This window comes from Phacochoerus africanus, chromosome 16 (genome assembly GCF_016906955.1).
Source record: "Phacochoerus africanus isolate WHEZ1 chromosome 16, ROS_Pafr_v1, whole genome shotgun sequence".
NCBI lineage: Eukaryota > Metazoa > Chordata > Mammalia > Artiodactyla > Suidae > Phacochoerus > Phacochoerus africanus.
Window position 1 is genome coordinate 55485007 of NC_062559.1, and position 21384 is coordinate 55506390.

General features: G+C 50.6%; 1 protein-coding gene across 3 annotated transcripts; it reads left to right on the forward strand.

The window, feature by feature from the left end:
- Positions 1–6764: 6764 nt before the first annotated feature.
- On the forward strand, positions 6765–20395 carry ZNF212 (zinc finger protein 212). 3 transcript variants are annotated; one of them, XM_047763852.1, is made up of 5 exons: positions 6765–6861; positions 15414–15803; positions 15924–16050; positions 17243–17335; positions 18387–20395. In XM_047763852.1, exons 1-5 carry the CDS (start codon positions 6838–6840, stop codon positions 19247–19249), a joined length of 1497 nt encoding a protein of 498 aa, XP_047619808.1. In that variant the 5' UTR covers positions 6765–6837; the 3' UTR covers positions 19250–20395. The 3 variants fall into 3 exon arrangements, with proteins under 3 accessions (XP_047619808.1, XP_047619809.1, XP_047619810.1); XM_047763853.1 differs by having other exon boundaries at positions 18390–20395; XM_047763854.1 differs by having other exon boundaries at positions 15969–16050.
- The last annotated feature ends 989 nt before the right edge of the window (positions 20396–21384 follow it).

Here is a 21384-nt window from a genome sequence, read left to right on the forward strand (position 1 = left end):
ACCAGATTCCCGTTGAGAAGCATCCACGGCTAAGAGCTTGTGTGCGGGAACTGGAGGAGTCGGAGCTTAAAGGACGAGTTGCTCGGGGCAGGGAAGGAGGGAGAGGCAATGTGAGAGGAGGGTGGAATAGGCTGGGTGTTGGGGAGGCAGAAATTGGAGGTTGTAGGGCAGGAAGCGGGCCTGGCCCGAGCTGGGGTGGGCGAAGTGGGTGAAGACGCAGGACGGGTCATGGCCAGGCCACAGGAGGGCCTGCAGTGCCACAGCTCTTCCGAAGACAGGCTGCCAGCTAGCCTGCCATCTGCCCCCCTTAGAGCTCCTTGGACACAGAACGTGCACAGCTCCCAGAGGAGGTCACAGAGGATGACCTTAGAGGTGTAAGTTCAGGCTAGACGCCACTGCAAATGAAGAGCCACAGGTGAACACGGTACTCTTACCATCAAGGATTCGCGCATCATACCTGGCTCCCTGAGACATGGTCCCAGGATCTTTGGTCGTGGCAGAGAGTAGGGGAAAAATGGGTACGCCTCACCCCAGGAAGATGAACCAGCCTGCGCCTGTGCTTCACAGTATTGGCCCATCTGATTGTTCTTGTTAGACAGATATGTAACGGGGGTTCCCAGTGTGGCTCAGCAGGTTAAGAGCCCAACTGGTAAGAATCCGAATCCGGCGTTGCCATGAGCTGTGGTGTAGGTCACACATGCGGCTCGGATCCTGCGGTGCTGTGGCTGTGGTGTAGGCCGGCGGCTGCAGCTCCAACTCCACCCCATTCTGGAAACCTCCATATGCCGCTGGTTCGGCCCTAAAAAAAAAAAAAAAAAAAAAAAAAAAAAAGACAAAACAAAAAAAAGAAAATTATGTGATAGCATCTTGTCCTGGGGCCCTGGCAGCTGGGGGGAGGGAGGCCATGACTGTCATTCCATCCAACACGGAGTCCTTAGGGGCCATCCTGGAGGGCGCCAAGTGGCGATTCTCGGGAAGAGGGGTCTGGGGATGTCACAGAACCTCACACGCCTCCCCCACCCTGCCAGGTTCCCAGGGGTCTCTCCCCTGGGGAGCTGCTGGCCCTGTCCCAAAGGCCCAGAGCCTCCGTTCAAACCTCTTTAGGCGCTTTAAACCCACACCGTCCCTCAGCATCATCGTCTGTAGGTTTACAGGAGTTCCCTGGTGGTCTAGCAGTTAAGGATCCGTCATTGTCACTGCTGTGGTTCAGTAACTGCTGTGGCGAGGTTTCAGTCCCTGGCCAAGGAACTTCAGCATGGCCGAGGACATGGCCCCCAAACCCCACAAAACTGTGTAGGTTCACTATCCCGTATCATAAAAGAAGACTCCCATTTCAGGGTCGAGAGATCTCATATCCAGTCTTAGAGGTGTAAGCCAGTGTTGGTTACCCTGGCGTCCCCACCCCTTCCATCCCCATGCGATCAATATCCTTTCCTCGTAAAGTGTCTTGAGTCCCCATGCTACATATGGTGTCAAATCCAGCAGCCCCTGCCCCCCATCTCAAGGACTTGGGGACGAGGAGAGGCTTATCTTCCTTGGTGAATGCACGCTTTCTGGATCTCAAGCTCACCTTCACGCCGCTGGTCTCGCCTCTCAGGCACCCAGGTGCGGGAGCGCGGTGCCTTTGCTTTGCCTTCCCCAGATAAGATGCTTCTGCTTTCATACGTTGGAGGTTACAGCCTCCATCTCAGCGTAGCACAGCAAACAACCCCAAACTAGACCCCAAATAACCAGCATCTCTGCTCTTAAAAGACCTTGAAGGGAGTGTTTGCTGTGGCACAGCTCGTAAGAATTTGACTGCAGCAGCCCAGGTCATTGCTGAGGTTAGTGTTTGAGCCCGGGCCTGGGAATGTCTGTCCATGTACTGCAGGTGTGACCATTTAAAAAAAAAAAAAAAGACCCTAACCACTCTCACCTCAGGAATTTCTCAGCGTTCACCCCTCTCTCCGTCTTGTATCTTCCCAGCCTGTGAAGAGCAGCTCCCCTCCCGCGTGCGCTGCACCCAGGGAAACCCCCAAATCCCGATTTGCTATGGAGAGCAATTCAGTTTGGTCTTTGCTCTCCTCTGCCTTCCAAGCCTTGCCCCTGGGGCCTGACGTTCCCCAGTTAAAATGGCCAATTAAAAAAAGGGGGGGGGAAGGAGTTCTCCTTATGGCTCAGTGGGTGAAGAACCCATCTAGCATCCATGAGGATACAGGTTCAATCCCTGGCCTTGCTCAGTGGGTTAAAGGACCCTGCACGGCTACAAGCTGTGTCGTAGGTTTCGGATTGCGGCTCGGATCTGGTGTTGCCGTGGCTGTGATGCAGGCTGGCAGCTGTAAGCTCCAGTTCAACCCCTAGCCTGGGAAGCTCCAAATACTACAGGTACGGCCCTAAAAAGACAAAAAGTGGTGGGGGGAAAGCCAATAAAACTCTTTTGCCGAACAAAATGCTATTCGCCCCCTGAAAGGAATTCGGCACCAGCTTGTAATCAACCAATTAACGAAGTTTTGAAAAGATTTTACTTTCCAAATTCAAAGTGCATAAAAGATGTGCAGTGGGGTTCTTGACATGGTACAAGATGGCAGTGCCCGCTTGAATTACATGGCTAGAGCCTGGCTGGCACCATCCGCAAAGGGAAAGAGGTTAAGGATCTGGATTTGTCATTCCTGTGGCACTGGTTCTATCTCTGGCCAGGAACCTCCGCATGCCATGGGTGCAGCCAGGGAAAAAATAAAAAATAAAAAAAAAATAAGATGTGCAGTAAAAACTTTCCTTGTCACCCAGACACCCAGCTTCCCTACCTGAGGCATACTGGCCAACCGCAGAGAAAGGGGAAGTTTCTGGAAGGAACCTGGAATCATTCACAGACTCAAAGGAACAGTTGAATAACCAACCCTGGACAGATGCGTCATCTCTGCGCCTTTCTGAGTGTTGGGATCATTTTTTCAAACCAACTCCAAAAAATGGGGGATAAGACTATTCCTGACCCACAGCTTCACCAGAGAGGAAATCGGCCTGTTCCCTCAGCTCCAGTGAGAAGGATCCTGGGAAGTGCTTAAGTCGTATTTCCACCTCCGGCTCAAGTACTGCGGCCAGGGGGCTGGGGTGCTGTGATTGGGCTGGCTTGAGTCAGATGCCTGCCTTTCAGACAGTCACTGTGACCAGGCCGGGATTGTCATGGCACAAGATGGCAGCCGCCGCCTGAATTACATGCTAGAGCCCGCCTGGCACCCTCCCCAAAGGGAAGGATGGGCACAGATGTCCAGAGGAAAGTAGAAGTGCCAGGCTGACGAAGTTACCAGACGCCCACTTCACACATAGATATGACTGGGGCGGGGGCAGCTGGAGCCAAGGAGTGTTCATCCGGGCGCTCACTGGCCCAGAAGCTGAGTGGAGCAGGCTCCCCGGGGGTTATTGACGGCAGGAGCACAAAAATTGTGATCCCTGCCACCTAGAGGCTCGTAGGAAAGTAAGAGGAACAGAATAGAGCCTCAAAGCTGTAGTCTGAAAACTTTCTTGAGTTAAAGTTTCAGGGGCGTTCCCACTGTGGCACAACAGAAACGAATCCGACTAGGAACCTTGAGGTTGCGGGTTCGATTCCCCGCCTTGCTCAGTGGGTTAAGGGTCCGGTGTTGCCATGAGCTGTGGTGTAGGTTGCAGCCATGGCTCGGATCCCTCTTGCTGTGGCTGTGGTGTAGGCCGGCAGCTGCAGCTCCGATTCGACCCCTAGCCTGGGAACCTCCATATGTCACAAGTGCGGCCCTAAAAACCAAAAAAAAAAAAAGAGTTTCAAGGAGCTCTCTGGTGGCTCAGTGGGTTAAGGATCTGGCGTTGTCACTACAGCTCAGTTGCTGCTGTGGCGCAGGTTGGATTCCTGGCCTGGAAGCTTCCACGTACCTCGGGTGTGGCAAAAAAAAAAAGGCTGACTGTCACTGGGAAAGAACAGATGGGTGGCTTCTAAGAGATGCAACAAGGTGACATTGATCTTGGTGAATTCATTGCAGTTCAAGGCTTGGATGTTGCTGAAGCCGGTCGGCAAAGAGAGAAATTGCTTGTACGGAGTCCTTGCTGCACACCAGGCACTCGGCTGCACATCGCACACTTACATCCGTTATTTTGCAAAGCGCAGTGGAGATGAGGTGCGCTTCCTGAGCTCTTAATCTGTGCCAGGCACTGTTCGAAGCCCTTGATTTGGACTAACTCATTTCACCTGCACAAGGACTCTATCAACTAGGCGCTACTATTATTCCTCACTAAAAACGAGGAGGTGCTGAGACGTTCAAATGACTTGCCCACAGTCCATGCCGAGAAAGGGGCAGTAGCGCTGGGCTCCGGACCCGGATTTTCTCACTCCTCAGCCCCACCTTCCCCATCATGGCACCGTCTCTGTGAGCCCGAGAAACTGCAAACCGGTGCCCCATGCCGCCGCCCTTGACGTTGGGATTTGATCTAAATATTTCTCCCAGAGTTCCAGGTGGGGATGCTGAGTCCTGCTGACTCTCGGGGACGGATGGGTAGGCGGAGAATCAGGTGAATAATTTCCACGGGTGGTCTGGACATTGGCGTCGCCATGATCTGTAGGTTGTCTCCCAGTAGCTACACAGGAACCTGCGTCCTCAGAAGGCAGCCTGGTGAACACAGAGACAGAACAGAGAGCATGAATTCTACTCCCGGGCTAGGAGTGGAGCTGGAGCTGCAGCTGAGGCCTGTGCCACAGCCGCAGCAAGACCAGGTTGGAGCCTCAGCTGAGAAACCTACGCCGGATCCTTAACCCACTTAATTGAGGCCAGGGATCGAACCTGCATCCTCACAGACACTATGTCGCGTTCTTAACCCACTGAGCCACAGTTGGACTCCTATCCTTACTTCCTGATTCACCATTCAATCATCCAAACACATTTAAGAGCATTTCTGTGTGCAAGAAATGGAGGATACTTCAGTGAAAGAAAAGCTTACAAAATTTACTATGTAGACTAATAAAAAAAAAGAGGTTATTTCAGACGGTGATAAATGCTATGAAAAACTTTGAGCAAGGTGAGCAGACTGACTGTTGGGATGGAGGGGGGTTGGGCTGTATGCAGACAGGGTGGACCGGGATGTCTCTGGGAGCAGGAGGTAAATCTGAACTGAGCCCTCCTGCTAAGAAGGAGCCAGTCATTTGATCATCATTTTTCTGTTGTTCTTAAGAGTTTTATTCATACCTATCATTCAGAGTGGATGATACTGAGACAGTGTGGCACGAATTCGGTAATTATGGTTGCATTAGTGTTGGATACGCCAATGGTAAAGCAACCAGGCTTTTTTATTTTTATTTTTGTCTTTTAGGGCTGCACCTGGGGCATATGGAAGTGCCCAGACTGGGCGTGGAGTTGGAGCTGCAGCCACCAGCCTGCAACGCAGCCACAGCAACACAGGACCTTAGCAGTGTCTGCAGCCAACACCACAGCTCATGACAACGCTGGAGCCTTAACCCACCAAGCAAGGCCAGGGATCCAACCTGCGCCCTCATGGTTATTAGTCAGGTTCCTTACTGCTGAGCCACGATGGGAACTCTGCAACCATGGGTTTTTTTGTTTGTTTGCTATTTTATTTTTGTAATGATTTTTATTTTTTCCATTATAGCTGGTTTACCGTGTTCTATCAATTTTCTACTGTACAGCAAGGTGACCCGGTTACACATTCATGTATACATTCTTTTTTCTCACATTATCAAACACACGAACCATGCTTTTTCAATCCAAAACTCTGAATGCATGGTTTAACGTGCAGCGTGCGGGCTGGATATGAAATCAGGACTTAGGCTTTATCTAAAATTGGATTTTCCAAGGCATGTGATTATTATAATTGATAGGCTTCAGTGGATTGGCCTGGGCACCTAACCCACGTTGATGTAAGAAGCGTATTTCTAATTTCTTTCTTTCTTTCTTTTTGTCTTTTTGCCAGTTCTTGGGCCGCTCCCTCGGCATAGGGAGGTTCCCAGGCGAGGGGCTGAATCGGAGCTGTAGCCGCCAGCCTACGCCAGAGCCACAGCCATGCGGGATCCGAGCCGCGTCTGCGGCCTACACCCCAGCTCACGACAACACCGGATCCTTAACCCACTGAAAAAGGCCAGGGATCGAACCTGCAACCTCATGGCTCCTAGTCGGATTCGTTAACCCCTGCGCCACCTCGGGAACTCCCCAGTTCTAATTTCCAAAAAGCGAAGTAACATGTGTACTTTCGGGGAGTTCCCGTCGTGAGCTGGGGTGTAGGCCGCAGACGCGGCTCGGATCCCGCATGGCTGTGGCTCTGGCGTAGGCTGGCGGCTACAGCTCCGATTCAGCCCCTCGCCTGGGAACCTCCCTATGCCGAGGGAGCGGCCCAAGAACTGGCAAAAAGACAAAAAGACCAAAAAAAAAAAAAAAAAGTGTACTTTCGGAATAAAACCGCTTGCAGTCTGGGACTGTACCTCTTTTCCCCAACTAGAGTACACGTTCTTCCCTCTGGGCACAGTCTGAGTTTATACAGTTTTGAATCCCTCAAAGCCCTACCAGAGTGCTGGGCACGCAGAAGTGCTGGGCACGCGGTAAATTCCGAGCCTGCCCTACGCTTGGAAGGACCAAGTCCCGTCCCGCTACGGCCGAGCTCCCAGCGGCTGTTCACCCTCCTGCCGCACGGGGGCGCAAGGGGACTCCCGCACGGTGAGGATCCGCGGCCGGCGCCCGTCTTGGCCCCGGAGGGCCGCATTCCCACAATGCACCTTGTATCAACACAGCGCTGGGGGCGGTTTCGAGGAGGGGCCAGGGGCGCCCAGCGGACCCTCGCACAGCTCGGGGCGTATCAGGCGGGGCGGGTGTCGAAGGGCGACTGGCAGCCATGGCGGAGTCGGCGCCCGCTCGGGTAAGAGTCCTCCCGGCGCCCGCCCGGGGGCGCGTTCGGGATGGTGGCGCCCCGACCGGGGCGGGGCTTCGAGGTGCGGACCGGGGAGGGGCTGGGCGTCCACGGGCTGCTGCTGGCGAGGCCAACGCCGACCTGCCCCCTGCCCCCCGCGGCCGCAGCGCTGGGCTCTACCCCCGTCGGCTCCTTCCCTGTCGGGCTAGAGCCTCCGCGCCACGCGCCTTCGCCGAGAAACTTCTCGGAGGCTTGTTTCATGTTCTTGCATTTGCGACCGTCCCGACACGTTTTCGTCGCGCCCTGGCGAGGTGGCGCGGGTTGGAAACCCTGGGTCCCCAGCAGCGCTAGCGAGCTGGCCCGTGCCCGGGCACCCCAGGGCTCAGGCTCTCAGAGACCAGCTTGTTCTCTGCCTGATGGGTTTCCTCATGCCTTCTGCCATGCTCTCCGGCTACAGATTTCTGTCCTGGGTTGAAGTCAGGCTGGCCTGCCTCTCCTTGGGGACAGGGTTACCTCACGGTGTAGTTGCTGGGTTTTGTCTATGAAGCTGTCGATCTTTCCCCCTCTTCCCCTCCCCCAGATATCACCCTTCCGGGAACGGCAAGACTGCTGGGCGGGCTTGGGCATGGAGTCGGGAAACTGGATTTCAGCGTCAGTCAGTTCTCAGCTGTCTAGTTGAGTAACTTTAGGCAACAGTGTTGGCGCTGGACCTCCACGTTGGACTAGTTACTAGATGATCTCTAAGGTTCCAACTGCCTCTGACTCTCATTACTCCCGAGTGTTGGTTTCTTTGATGATACTAGAGGATTTGCTATGGAAAGGGCAGATGGAGTTTAATTGTTTGTGGGGTTTTTTTTTTTTGACTTTTTTTTTTTGACTTTTTTAGGGCCGCACCCACAGCACATGGAAGTTCCCAAGCAAGCTAGGGGTGTACGGGTGTGGCCTACACCACAGCTCATGGCAATGCTGGATCCCCAACCCACTGAGGGAGGCCAGGGATGGAACCCGCGTTGTCACAGATGCTAGTCTGGTTTGTTTTCGCTGAGCCACCGGCGGGAACTCCGGCATTTCTTCATCCAGAAGTACTTTCGGAATCCTGTGAGATCTTTGTGAGAATTGAGGGCTAAGGCGATGCTGGAGTGAAAACTTGACTGTGAGCAGAGTGCCTGTACTTGATTTCTTATAGGAAGTGGGTAAGACCTAAGGGTTGAAGGATTGTAAGACTTAAAGAACAGGTGTTTGCTTTTAAAGAAGTTACAGTTGAATTTTGAAAACAAGACAGATGTTAACAATACCACAGTATTTACCTCATCTGACTCCCTTAACCTAAGGTGATCCAGTCAGAGACTTGCCTTTTCCTCAAGACCAAATGCGTCGTCCTAAAGTTGAGCAGGAGGACACGTTACTAACTTCCAGAGGACTTCTTCCTGACCAGTCAGTGCAGTTACCTACGTGTCTTCAACAGGCCTTGTTAAAAGGACATCTTAAAGAGCCTCCAAATCCCCAACTCCACTTTAAGTAATTTATTGATCTGTCATTGCGGAACATATTTAAATTGCCTGTGAACATATTTCCATCCTCATCTTCAGATGAGGATGCTGTACCTCTTGTTTGAAGTATGGCCAAGTAGGTGCCTGGATGAAAACACCTAAAAATACTGAGGTGAAAAAACACCAATGTATTTGAAATGCATCTGGTAAAGAATACTTGGAGCCCAAAGACTAAGTGAAAGAGGGAACTCCTGAGAGGTAAACAGAGTTCTGAAGCCAACTTTGAGGGGATTTGTTGAACATTCATCTGTAGTGTTTATGAACTCAAGAGGTCTGGAAAATAGAAGACAAAACTCAGAGCCTAAGGTGGGAGTCTAAAATGCCTCCTACACCAGTCCTATAAAGCCGAGACTCCAAAGGGCAACATTCACAGTGAACTGGAAGTAAGCTCCTACCCCGGCGATTGCAGAGAAAATCACCTCAAACCTTGGTGTTGAGAGCTGGGTGCACGGTAGCCCCTGAGAATTCATGATGACTCTCAAGTGGGTTTAGTGCCTGAAGTCATACAACCTGGGTGTCTGGGAAAAAACCTTAAGCCAAGAGTTTAGTTTGTCTCCAGCTATCTTTCAGATATAAATACACATCTTCTCTGCAGGAATCTACAGTTAACTCAGACTTCAAATAACTCCATAGATAAAATTCCAAGACAAACAAGTTCGCAATAAAAAATTACCAAACAAGCAATGAGAAACTACAAGAGAAAGCTGGTAAAATTAATGGGAAATAAAAGTAGACCTCCAGAGATTTCAGATATTACTATTCTAGAAGAAAAACATGTTGCAATTCAAGTAGGAACACACACACACAGTCTGCACTGGAGACCATATTTGATGAATACCTAATGTTTGAAGATACTGTAGGACCGATGCACATGCTAATTCTTAGAAGCCCAGAAGATCCTAATCAGGCTAAACATTAAGAAATCTCTACCTAGAAACATGGTGAAAGTACAGAATACAAGACAACTCTTAAAAACAGCCAAAGCAAAAAGATGACCTTCAGACGAACCTTGTAAGACTAATGGGGTCCAGCTTCCCAACAACAACGGAAACCAGACAGCGGTAGAATGGTATCTTCAAAGGGCTAAAAGAAAATAACCATGTAATCCCAGATTTGTATACTCAGCAAAAGCATCTTTCAGAAACCAACAGTAAAATAAAGATTTTTCAGACAAATTAAAACTGACAATTTGTTACCAATGTACTCATTAAAGGAAATTCAAGTGGAAAATGCAAATACAAGAAAGTATGATGATTCATTATTAAAATGGGTAAATCTAAACGTTAATTGAACAAAATAATCTCTTACAGGGCTAAAGACAAGGGCAGAATTAAAATACATGGCAGCATTGATGTAAAAGTTAGGAAGAGATGGTCAGAATTCAGATAAAGATCTTTGTAAGTGTGTCTAGGTGATTACATACTTATGTCTGTAATTACATACATATGTCTAGGATGGTTGCTAAAAGACTAGAAACTGTATAACTTACAATTTAAAAAGGGGGAATAATAAAATAAATCTAAAAAGGTAAGAAATATGGGATAAGCAGCACAAAGGTAAAAATAAGTAAAAATGATTACAATAAGTGTAAATGGACTAAATGTTCTAGCTAAAAGGCAAAGATGGATAGGATGAGTTAAAGCTCAACAAATGGTTTATAAAAGATACAGCTAAAAGAGGTGGAGTTCCTTCGTGGCTCAGTGGTTAACGAACCCAGCTAGTGACCATGAGGTTGCATGTTTGATCCCTGGCCTGGCTCAGTGGATCTGGAGTTGCTGTGGACTGTGGTGTGGGTCGCAGACAGCTCAGATCCCATGTGGCTGTGGCTGTGGCTGTGGCGTAGGCCCACAGCTGCAGTTCTGACTCAGTCCCTAGCCTGGGAACCTCATATGCCATGAGTGCGGCCCTAAAAAGACAAAGGACAAAAAATATATATATATATATATATATATATATATACACACACACAACTGAAAGACAAAACTATAGAATTAGTTGAATATAAGAGGGTATAAAAATATGTACCAGACTAATATTAAGCAAAAGAAAATTGGCTCAGCTGCATCAATATTGCTAGAGATACAGGGCCCCTACTACTTTTATAATGGCAGAAGATTTCATTTACCAGCCTGATAGGACATTTCTGATTTATATGCACCTGATTATATAGCTCAAAATATATAAAAGAAAAATTGATGGAACTACCAGGAAAATTCACCATCATAGTAGAGATTTTAATGCAACCTTAGTATTTTATGAGCAGAAGAAAATCGCTAAGGGTGTAGTACACCCAGTAGAAACTTCTTAGATGATGGGAGTTTACCTCTGTCCTGTTCAGTGTGGTAGCCACAAGTCACATGTGGCTTTTGAGCACTCGAAGTGTGTAGCTCAATAGCTGGGGAACTGACGTTTTAATTTTTTAATGAAAGCGTCTATGTGTTTCTAAGTTTGTTATATTGGACCTCACAGATATAGAGGATAATATTCACTTTTTATCCACATACCTGTCAATATATAATTTCAGTGTTTAGAGAGTTTAATGAAGGAAAAAGAGGGCAGAAAGATACACCCTATTAGAAATGAAAGTAGGGAGTTCCCATCATGGCTCAGCAGAAACGAATCTGACTAGTAACTGTGAAGATGCAAGTTTGATTCCTGACCTCGATCCGTGGGTTAATGATCCAGCATTGCCATGAGCTGTGGTGTAGGTTGCAGACATGGCTTGGATCCTGCATTGCTGTGGCTGTGGTGTAGGCCACTGGCCACAACTCAGATTTGACCCCTAACCTGGGAACCTCCATATGCTGTGGGGGTAGCCCTAAAAAGACAAAAAAAAGGGAATGCAAGTGTGTTCTGCTGGTTGATGCTAACTGTAAAATGGGACCTCGGGAGGTGGTTGACCAGAACATCACCCTGCACGCGTCCCGTGTGGCTTGGGATTCATCGGGTGATTCCAGAACCTGCCAGCCTGTGATTGGTTCCTCCTGAGCTGGAGTCTGGCAGAGACAGACTGTCCCTGCCGGACCTCCTTTAATTGCAGATTCGTGAGCGAAACAGCTTGTGTATAGCAGTTGACGATTGGGACAGGTACCTATGGAATATGTTTCAATATCAAGATATATTAAAAATACTTTAGAAAGTAATGTATACTGTATGTATGAGTGGAAGCATTTTCTTCTAAAAATGTCACGTCTCCTGTTAATCTGTAGATTTGATACAGTTCCACAGGCTTTAAAGATATTTTTGTGAAACCATTCAAGCTTGTACACTATCAACAGGCCAGAAATAGCCACGACACTCCTGTAAGACAGGGAGCCGGGACCTGTCATACCAGGTGTTGTTAGTTACCCAAAAGCTGTGGTCCATTTCCCCAGTCCCAGCTCCTGGCAACCACTCATCTCTGGTTTCTGTCCTTATAGGTTTGCCTTTTCCGGAATGGCATGTAAAAGGCACACAGCATGTGGCTTTTTGTGTCTGGCTTCTTTCACTTGGCTTAGTGATTTCGAGGTTCATCCATGTTGTTACAAGTATCAATAATTGCTTCCTTTTAATAGCCGAATTGCATTCTAATGTGTGGCGTGTTTCTTCTTCAGGCTGCGTAACAGCAGACTTACTGTCTCGTGGTTCTGGAGGCTAGAAGCCTGAAATCAAGGTGTCGCTGGGTTGGTTCCTTAGGAGGACCGTGAGGGAGAAGCTGTTCCATGCCCCCGTCTAGCTTCTGGTGGGGCCACATGTTTCCTTGACTCGTGGCAGCGTACCTGCGCCTCCACTCTCCCGTGCCCCTCTTCTCGCTCTGCTGCCCGTCCCCTCCTCCCTGTGTGCGTCTGTCTCTGTGCTCACATCTCTCCTACTTGATAAGGGCGCTGCTCACACCGGTCACGCTGGAATAGAGCCCACCCTTGTGACCTCACTTTCTTGATTGTTTGTGGGTGGTTGCTTTTTAGGGCCGCACTTGGGGCATCTGGAAGTTCCCAGGCTAGGGGTCGAATCGGAGTTTCAGCTGCCAGTTTACACCACAGCTCACAGCAATGCCAGATCCTTAACCCACTGAGCGAGGCCAGGGCTCAAACCCTCGTGCTCATGGATGCTAGTTGGGTTTGTTACCGCCGAGCCACAGTGGCAGCTCCCATGACCTCACTCTAAATTGACGACCCCAGTAAAGACTGTCTCCAAGTAAGAGCGCGTTTTGAGGTACAGAGGGTGAGGACTTCCACGTGTCTTTTTGGGGAGACGTGATCCAACCCATAACATATAAACGGAGCAGGTTGTTTATCCATTCGCCTACCAGTTGATGGACATTTGAATTGTGATAGATCGTGATAGATAATTTAAAACAGAAGGGAAAGAAACTTGGCTTAACCACGCTTTTTAACCTTTGACCCTGTGGGGGAGGAGGATGCTATTTTTCTGCTCAGGTCCCAGCCCACCTTCCTGTTTGGAAGAAGTGCTAGCAGGCAAAACAGTGCTGGGCCAAAGAGGCGCCTCCAAAAAGCTACAGACTTAAAAGCGGGGCATATGATGAAATGAATTTATTCAGAAATCTGATGTTTTGTTTTGTGTTTTTCTTTTAATTAAACTTTTCTTTAAATTTTTTTAAGGGCATATTTAAGTTTTTGACTCCTATGCTCAAGAGTGGACTGAGGTGGTTCACCGGAGTAGGTCACGGCCAAACCGAAGTGTTCGGTTCTGTGCCATTTGGTTTCGTGTTGTTCCCTGTTCTGCTGACCATGAGCTCGGGCCCTTGCAGTTCTTCCCAAGATACTTCCTTTCAGCGTCTTGGTTTCACTGTCCCCATTGTGGTTAGAGCAGCAGCCTTGAAGAAAGTGTGTGCCGTGGAAGGGAATACGAAGCTTTAGGGGTTTAGGACTGAAATGAACATGCAGTGGGATGATGGGGGCGAGAGGACAGCTTCAGGAAGACATCTCAAGTGTTGGGTTTCGTCATTTTAAGCTTCAGCCACAGTGATTTTTCTACTGTCACGGACAGACCATAAAAATGTGAAGTGGAAGGAAAATGTCAGAGAACTTAAACCATATAAGCAAATGTGCATTCACAATTTAGTAGGTGTTTTACTGTTAGTGGGAATGTAGATTGGTGCAACCACTGTGGAAAATTGTGGAGATTCCTCCGAGAACTAAACCACCATTTGATCCAGCAGTCCCACTCCTGGGCATCTATCCAGAGAAAACCATGACTCAAAACGATACATGTTCCCCAGTGTTCAGTGCAGCACCTTATCTACAACAGGGAAGACATGTGATCAAGCTAAATACCCATCAGCAGAGGAGTGGGTCCAGAAGATGTGGTACATACACACAATGGAATATTACTCAGCCTTTAAAAGGAATGAAATAATGGCATCTGCAGCAACATGGATGGACGTAGAAATTATGCTGAGTCAGTCAGACAATGAGACACCAGCATCATGTGCTATCACTGACATGTGGAAGCTTAAAAAAGGACACAATGAACTTCTTTGCCGAGCAGAAACTGACTCACAGACTTTGAAAAACTTACGGTTTCCTAATGAGACAGGTTGGATGCACTGAGGGTTTGGGATGGAAATCCCAAATTTGGTTGTGATGATTATTGTACAACTATAAATGTAATAAAATTCATTGAGTAATGAAAAGGAATTTAGTAGGTGTTTTCACTGTATTAGTTGCTAGGTTACAAAGGTGACTGAGTTGAGACTTGTAGGTCCTGCTAAGGATTTTGTCCTGACTTGGGGGAGCTGCCGAGAGGTTTTCAGCAGGAGTGACATGATCAGCTGTGAAGCGGCAGGAATGCGGAGTCAGCAGTGAGTGTAAATCACCTCATCTATCATAGCAAAGTATACAAACAGTCCCAAATATCAAACAGAGAAAAAAAAGGCTCAAAACACAGGAAAGTCTCATGGAGTATTCTGACAGTGAAATGCAGGTAAACAAAACATATACAATATGATTGCAGTTTTGCTGAAAAAGAAATAAGTTGAAAGATGAAAAAACCTTATAGGAAATATACCAAAATTCTAACAGCTTATTTCTGAATGGTGGTATTTTACATAATTTTTTCTTTTTTTTTCCTCCTTTTTTTTCCCCTGCACCCAGGGTGTATGGGAGTTCCCTGGCCAGAGATCAGATCTGAATGGCAGCTGAGACCTACACCACAGCTGCAGCAATGCTGGATCCTTAACCCACTGTGCTGGGCCAGGGATCAAACTCATGCCTCAGGAGCAACCTAAGCCACTGCAGAGACAATGTTGAATCCTTAACCCTCTGTGTTACAGTGGGAACTCTCATAATTTTTTCTTTCTTTTCAGTATTTTCTTGTTACAATGTATGTATATAATTTGCAGTATCAGGATATAAAAGCACATGCTTTTTAAATTTTAAACAGAAACTGGGGAGTTCCCAGTGTGGCTCCGCAGTAACAAACCTGACTAGCATCCATGAGGACGTGGGTTCGATCCCTGGCCTTGCTGTGAACGTTGGTGTAGATCACAGACACAGCTCGGATTTGATGTGGCTGTGGCTGTGGCCTAGGCCTACAGCTGCAGCTCCAATTCGGACCTCTAGCCTAGGAACTTCCATATGCCACAGGTGCAGCCCTAAAAAACGAAAAAAAAAAAAAAAGAGGAGTTCCCGTCGTGGCGCAGTGGTTGACGAATCCGACTAGGAACCATGAGGTTGCGGGTTCGGTCCCTGCCCTTGCTCAGTGGGTTAACGATCACGGCGTTGCTGTGAGCTGTGGTGTAGGTTGCAGACGCGGCTCGGATCCCGCGTTGCTGTGGCTCTGGCGTAGGCCGGTGGCTACAGCTCCGATTGGACCCCTAGCCTGGGAACCTCCGTATGCCACAGAAGCGGCCCAAAGAAATAGCAAAAAGACAAAAAAATAAAATAAAATAAAAATAAAAAAAAGAAAGAAAAAGAAAAACTGGACAGCTGTAAACGCTTCTGGACCCACTGTGCTTTATACCTCTTGTTTGGAAGTGACACTGACCACCTGACCCTGTGCCTGCTTCTTCAGCACAGGAGGAAGCGCCGCTCCACCCCTTTGACTTCCTCCTTGTTGCCCCCACAAGCCACAGAGAAAAGCTCCTACTTGCCAGCCACGGAGATCTCACTCTGGACGGTGGTGGCCGCCATCCAGGCCGTGGAGAAGAAGGTGGAGGCCCAGGCCGCCCGGCTGCAGAGCCTGGAGGGGCGGACGGGCACGGCCGAGAAGAAGCTGGCCGACTGCGAGAAGACGGCCCTGGAGTTCGGGAACCAGCTGGAGGGCAAGTGGGCGGTGCTGGGGACGCTGCTGCAGGAGTACGGGCTGCTGCAGAGGCGCCTGGAGAACATGGAGAACCTGCTGAGGAACCGCAACTTCTGGGTCCTGCGGCTGCCCCCGGGCAGCAGGGGCGAGGCCCCCAAGGTGAGCCCGGGGTGGGGAGTCCGACCGGAGGGCGGGGCCCAGCCCTTAGGGAAGATTCACAGTGGCTTTTCCTCGTGCCCGTAGCTGGCGGTCCTCACTGCGTGACATTTGTGATTTCAGGTGTCCAGGTCACTTGAGAGTGATGACGTCTGTTTCTCTGAGCAGGACTGGGAGAACCTGGAGGGCTGGCAGAAGGAGCTCTACGCAAACGTGATGAGGAGCAACTATGAGGCTCTGGTCTCTCTGAGTGAGTAGCCGTTTCTCTAGACATCCTGCGGTTCCCGGCCGAGGAGCTTGCGACCCAGGCCGCATCTGTGATTGCGGTGGGCTTTGGATCCTCTCTTGACCTCGGCTGGGTTGAGAAATGGGGGTCTCCAAGCCTGCAGTTTACGGAGACTTTTGGAAAGGCCCGGGTGTTTTGCATTTTAAGTCCTTCTTTCTGGGGTCACAGTCAGTTCTTGATAATATTTACTGCTAGATAAGACGTCATCGCGGGCCTCATGTTTTTAATACTTAAGACTGTTCCACAAGAAATCCTCTGTTACCTGGGGGCCGGGCATGCAGCAGAGGCTCACCAGACAGGGTCTCTTGGCATTTGCCTGGGATTGACAGCCAGTGTTTGTGGTCTCCGTGTTCGTTTTGTGTTGATTTGAAGCGCTGCCTGATAGATGTACATCTTTGTGTGTAAAATATAGGCTGTTACATAATAAGTGCATTTTGTTTGGTTGACAAAATTTTTCTTTTCTTTTTTTTTTTTCTTTCAGGGCCACACCTGCTGCATATGGAGGTTCCCAAGCTAGGGGTGGAATCGGACCTACAAGCTGCCGGCCTACACCACAGCCACAGCAACGCAGGATCTGAGCTGAGTCTGTGACCTACAGCACAGCTGATGGTAGTGGCAGATCCTTAACCCACTGAGTGAGGCCAAGGATTGAACCTGCATCCTCATGGATACTGGTCAGGTTCGTGATGGCTGAGCCACAATGGGAACTCCTGACAGAGTCTTTTAAAACCTAGGTCCATGGAGGATTGCAAGGCCAGTGTGACCGGAGTGGGGGGGGGGGGGGCGGGCGTGGCAGATGGGTCAGAAGTGACTGTGATTTCGGCTTGGCCAACTGTTCTGCCAGTGGCGGTTTCCTCTGCTGTCACGGGGGGATGGCAGAGCCCCTGTTAGCTTGCAGTGCTGTGGCCCAGGTGAAATTAGGTTCCCGGGAGGGAGACCGTGTCACTGGGAGGGGGTTGGAGAAGAGCCCCACCACCTGCGCCACAAGCGGATGAGAAGGAGCAGCGAAGGCAGCAGGCAGCTGAAGGGATTGTTCCAATTGCCATCCTTTTCGCATCGAAGCTTTAATGTCAGCGCCATGACGCTGGTCACCTTTTTCATTGGCAAGTGACCCGGTCCTCTCTTCTGGGCTCACATTGTGCCATTTCCACCCCAGAGGTGCTGGGCCAGCCAGAAGGAGAAGCAGAGTTGGGTACAGAGATGCTGGGAGACTTGGAGGAGGGAGAAGGCCCTGGTGGTGATCACCCAGGTGAGTGGCTCCAGAATATTCCACCTGTCCCCACGCCCTGCAACCTAGAGTGAGCTTTCCCACTGTTAAACTGAACAACACTGATGCTCTGTAGCCTCAGCTGGCATCTATTTGTTCCAGGTTCCTTTATGATTAGCATTAGTTCATCTGTTATATGTGTATCTCCCCCCTTAACTGCTGTGTGGCGTCCTTAAGACTCATGGCCACATCCTGCTTCCTCACACCCTACAGAGTGCAGAGCCTGACAGGCCTCAGTCTGACCCCCAGAGACTGAGAATAGGGTTGTCACTTCTTCAGGAGGGAAGTTAACTGGGTCAGAGGCAGGAGAAACAGCTGTAAACCAGGTAATGGGAGAAAATGCAGGAAGAACAGCGCTGGATACATGAATTTTTAAACTACAGGTTTGGGTTTTTTTTTCCTTTTATTCACATTTATTTTAACACTCTGTAGCACTTAAATTAGTATAGGTGTTACAGTATATTTTGCCTTTTTTTTTTTATTTTTTTTTGCCATTTCTTGGGCCGCTCCCACAGCATATGGAGGGTCCCAGGCTAGGGGTCAAATTGGAGCTGTAGCTGCCAGCCTACGCCAGAGCCACAGCAACTCGGGATCTGAGCCACGTCTGCGAGCTACATACACCACAGCTCACGGCAACGCAGGATCCTTCACCCAGTGAGCAAGGCCAGGGATCGAACCTGCAACCTCATGGTTCCTAGTCGGATTTGTCAACCCCTGAGCCACTAAGGGAACTCCCCTATTTTGCCATTTTTCACAGAGGTTGAATACAAGCTTTTAGACAAGCTTGGAGAATTTATAACATTGTCATGTAAGAATAAAATATTTAGATTTCCAATCAGTCTCTACCTGAGTGTAGGTTTAGTTTTTCAGGTCTTGGAACCAGACAGTCTCATCTTCTTCCAAACTGTCCTAATCCCCTTGGTCCTGGGTACTTTGATGTGAGCCCTTGTGGAATTCCCAGATGTTTGTTTAGCTCTGAAAAAAACCGAAGGTGCTAGAATGTGCTCTTCTCAGTGGCTCCTCTTTGTCTTAGCAGCAGAGGGGCGTCTGATGAAGCAGGAGCTCCAGTGCGCAAGGGACGGCGCTGTGCACCCCCGCGGGGCGATCTCGGGCGTCGCCCAAGCGCACGCTTTCCTGAGCCCGGAGCAGACTGAGCTCGGGGACGGTCAGGGCGGCTCTGGCCTCTTGGAGTCAGGTCCTGGGGACACGCATGCAGAGGAGCCCGTTGAGGGCAGGAGAGACCCTGGTGGTGGCCGGACTCTGGGCTGCTCCCCGAAGCAGACATCTCACAGGCCCCTGCAGCTGGGGCAGGAGTGCAGGCAGGGCCTGAAGCTGAAAAGAGATATTCCTGGCCCCTACGAATGTTCCGAGTGCGAGCTCAGCTTCCGCTGTAAGCAGCAGCTGGCCGCCCATCTGCGGACCCACGCGGAGTCGGGGTCTCACACAGCCTTGGAGCCAGAGAGCCTTCGGCCCCGGCCCCGGCTCAAGCCCCCATCCAGGAAGGCGAAGCTGCATCAGTGTGACATGTGCCCCCGGAGCTTCAGCTGCAGGGTGAGCCTGCTGACCCACCAGCGCTGCCACTTGCAGGAGGGGCCCAGCGCCAGCCCCCAGGTCCAGGAGCGGTTCTCGCCCAACAGCCTGGTTGCATTGCCTGGCCACATTCCTTGGAGGAAAAGCCGGAGTTCCCTCATCTGCAGTTACTGCGGCAAGAGCTTCAGCCACCCGTCGGACTTGGTACGGCACCAGCGCATCCACACGGGTGAGCGGCCCTACAGCTGCACCGAGTGTGAGAAGAGCTTTGTCCAGAAGCAGCACCTCCTGCAGCACCAGAAGATCCACCAGCGGGAGCGGGGTGGGCCGGCCCTGGAGCCGGGAAGGCCCAATGGCCAGCTTTAGGAGTGCCAGCCCCTCGCCCGGCTGGGGGGGGCGGAGGGGGCTGGCACTCTCCCCCCAAAGAGACACTGCAGAGTCAGGGACTGATGCTTCCTGAGGAGAGTCACTCTGACTTCTTCCCCGTGACCAGGCGCCGGGCCGACCCCCTAGGTGCTGCGGGAGAGGAGGGGTCTGGGGCAGGGCTCTCCTGCTGTGTCTTTTCACCCTGCTGCCGAGTTGCCATCTCTTTGGCACCTTCGAGTGTCTGGTTTCCCATCTGAGCTGATGGTTCTGGGCCAGGGTTGGCTCCCTGAGCCCGCAGGGCTGGTGTCCAGTTCCAGGGCCTGCCGGCTCTCGGGTCTTCCAGGGGTGGAGTTGGGCCAGAGGAGTGAGCTGGGCGGGGAAGAGCCTTGGGGGGGCAGAGCCCACATCCTCTTCCTTTGTAGTCTCTCTGTTAATAACAAGTGAAGGAATAATTTAAATGAACTGCTCACCCTAAAGAACCTTTTTTCAAATTAGATTTTAGTTGATTTAAATAAAAGTCTGATACTTTAAAACTTTTCCAAAGTTACAGCAGTTGCTCCTAACGTGGGGACTGGGCCTGCCCTCTAGGAGGGGGTCATTTCCAGGGCTTCTTCAGCCCACCCGCCACTAGGCCTGAGACCAGGCCATGTGCTGGGCTCCCTCGCACGGTGGCCCCGGCACTCTGGAGGTGGGCAGCTGACCGGGGGAAGGACGTGGGGAGGGTAGACCCCCCGCCCCTGCTGGGCGCCAAGGGTCCTGGAAAGGCGCTGAGAGGACGGCGCTGCTTCCTCGAGCTTGGGTCTCTGTCCATGGCCCTCTCTGCTCCTCGCAGTGGTTCTGCAGCCTCCCAGGCCGGAAGCCTGCTTTGTTACTTCAGGTCGTTCAGCCTGTGCCAGTGGTTGCTTGAGTTAGTTCCCGTCACACCCGTTGTTTCTTGAGGCAGTTCCAGTCACACGCTCTTCCACATTAGTTCTGGGATTGGCTGGTCTCGAGATGATGGAGAAAAGGCACGCGGGTGCCTGTCTCTCGGGAGTGTTGAACGCCTGCCCCACTGCTGTCGGGGGGGAGTGGGCTCCTGGGCCCTGTGCGGGTGTCCCTGTGATGATCTGCAGTTGCCTGGAATAAAACTTGCTACTAGTGAAAAGAAAAAAAGTGCTTGTGTTTGATGTTTCCGTCTGCTTGTGAAAAACACCCTCTGGGGCCAGGTGGAGGCAGTGTCTGACCTGGAGCAGTGCCAGAGGCCTGGGCACGCGGCCTGACCTGTGTCCTCACACCAGGAGGGCGTGCCTGGGAATGTTCTCAGGACCTGCCGAGGTGGTCAAGGGTGCAGGCGGTCTGGGAGTTAGACGGTGGGAGGGAGAGAGCAGGTGCGCCTGGAGCATTGGGACCTTAGATGGATGTGTAGCCGTGTGGGTCCATCTTAAACATCCGGCGCTGAGTGGGAAATTAAGAAATTGGGAGGTCTTTAACAGTACCATGTCTGTAAATTAACACATGTACACCAAACAAATCATCTTGGAGTTCCCGTCGTGGCGCAGCAGAAACGAATCCACTAGGAACCATGAGGTTGTGAGTTCGAGCCCTGGCCTTGCTCAGTGGGTTAAGGATCTGGCGTTGCCGTGAGCTGTGGTGTAGGTTGCAGACGCGGCTCGGATCCCATGTTGCTGTGGCTGTGGTGTAGGCCGGCAGCTGTAGCTCCGATTCGACCCCTAGCCTTGGAACCTCCGTATGCCGTGGGTGTGGCCCTAAAAAAAGGGGAAAAAAATCATTTTGCAAGAACATGTAGAAACAAAAAGTTGCATAGAAGCATTACAGTTGCCCAGGGGAGGAGTGGGTGGGATACGGGCCTAAAAAGGAGTAAATTAAATAAACAGGTAAAAAAGAACTTGGTCGCTGTGAGGCATCGGTGAACTTGGTGTAGGTACGGATGTGCAGGGAGGTTGTCACAGGGCCTCGCCGTGAGAGGTCTCAGCTGCATTGTGAGGAGGACAACCGGAGCGGCTCCTAAATCCCTCCCACGGTCTCCTGCCCCCAGGCTCTTGCCTCATAGACTTCATGGTTCCTACCTCCCGACCAGGGCGTGAAGGTGACCAGACTTTGCCTTGCATGCGGGGAGAAAAGCAAAGGACAAGAGA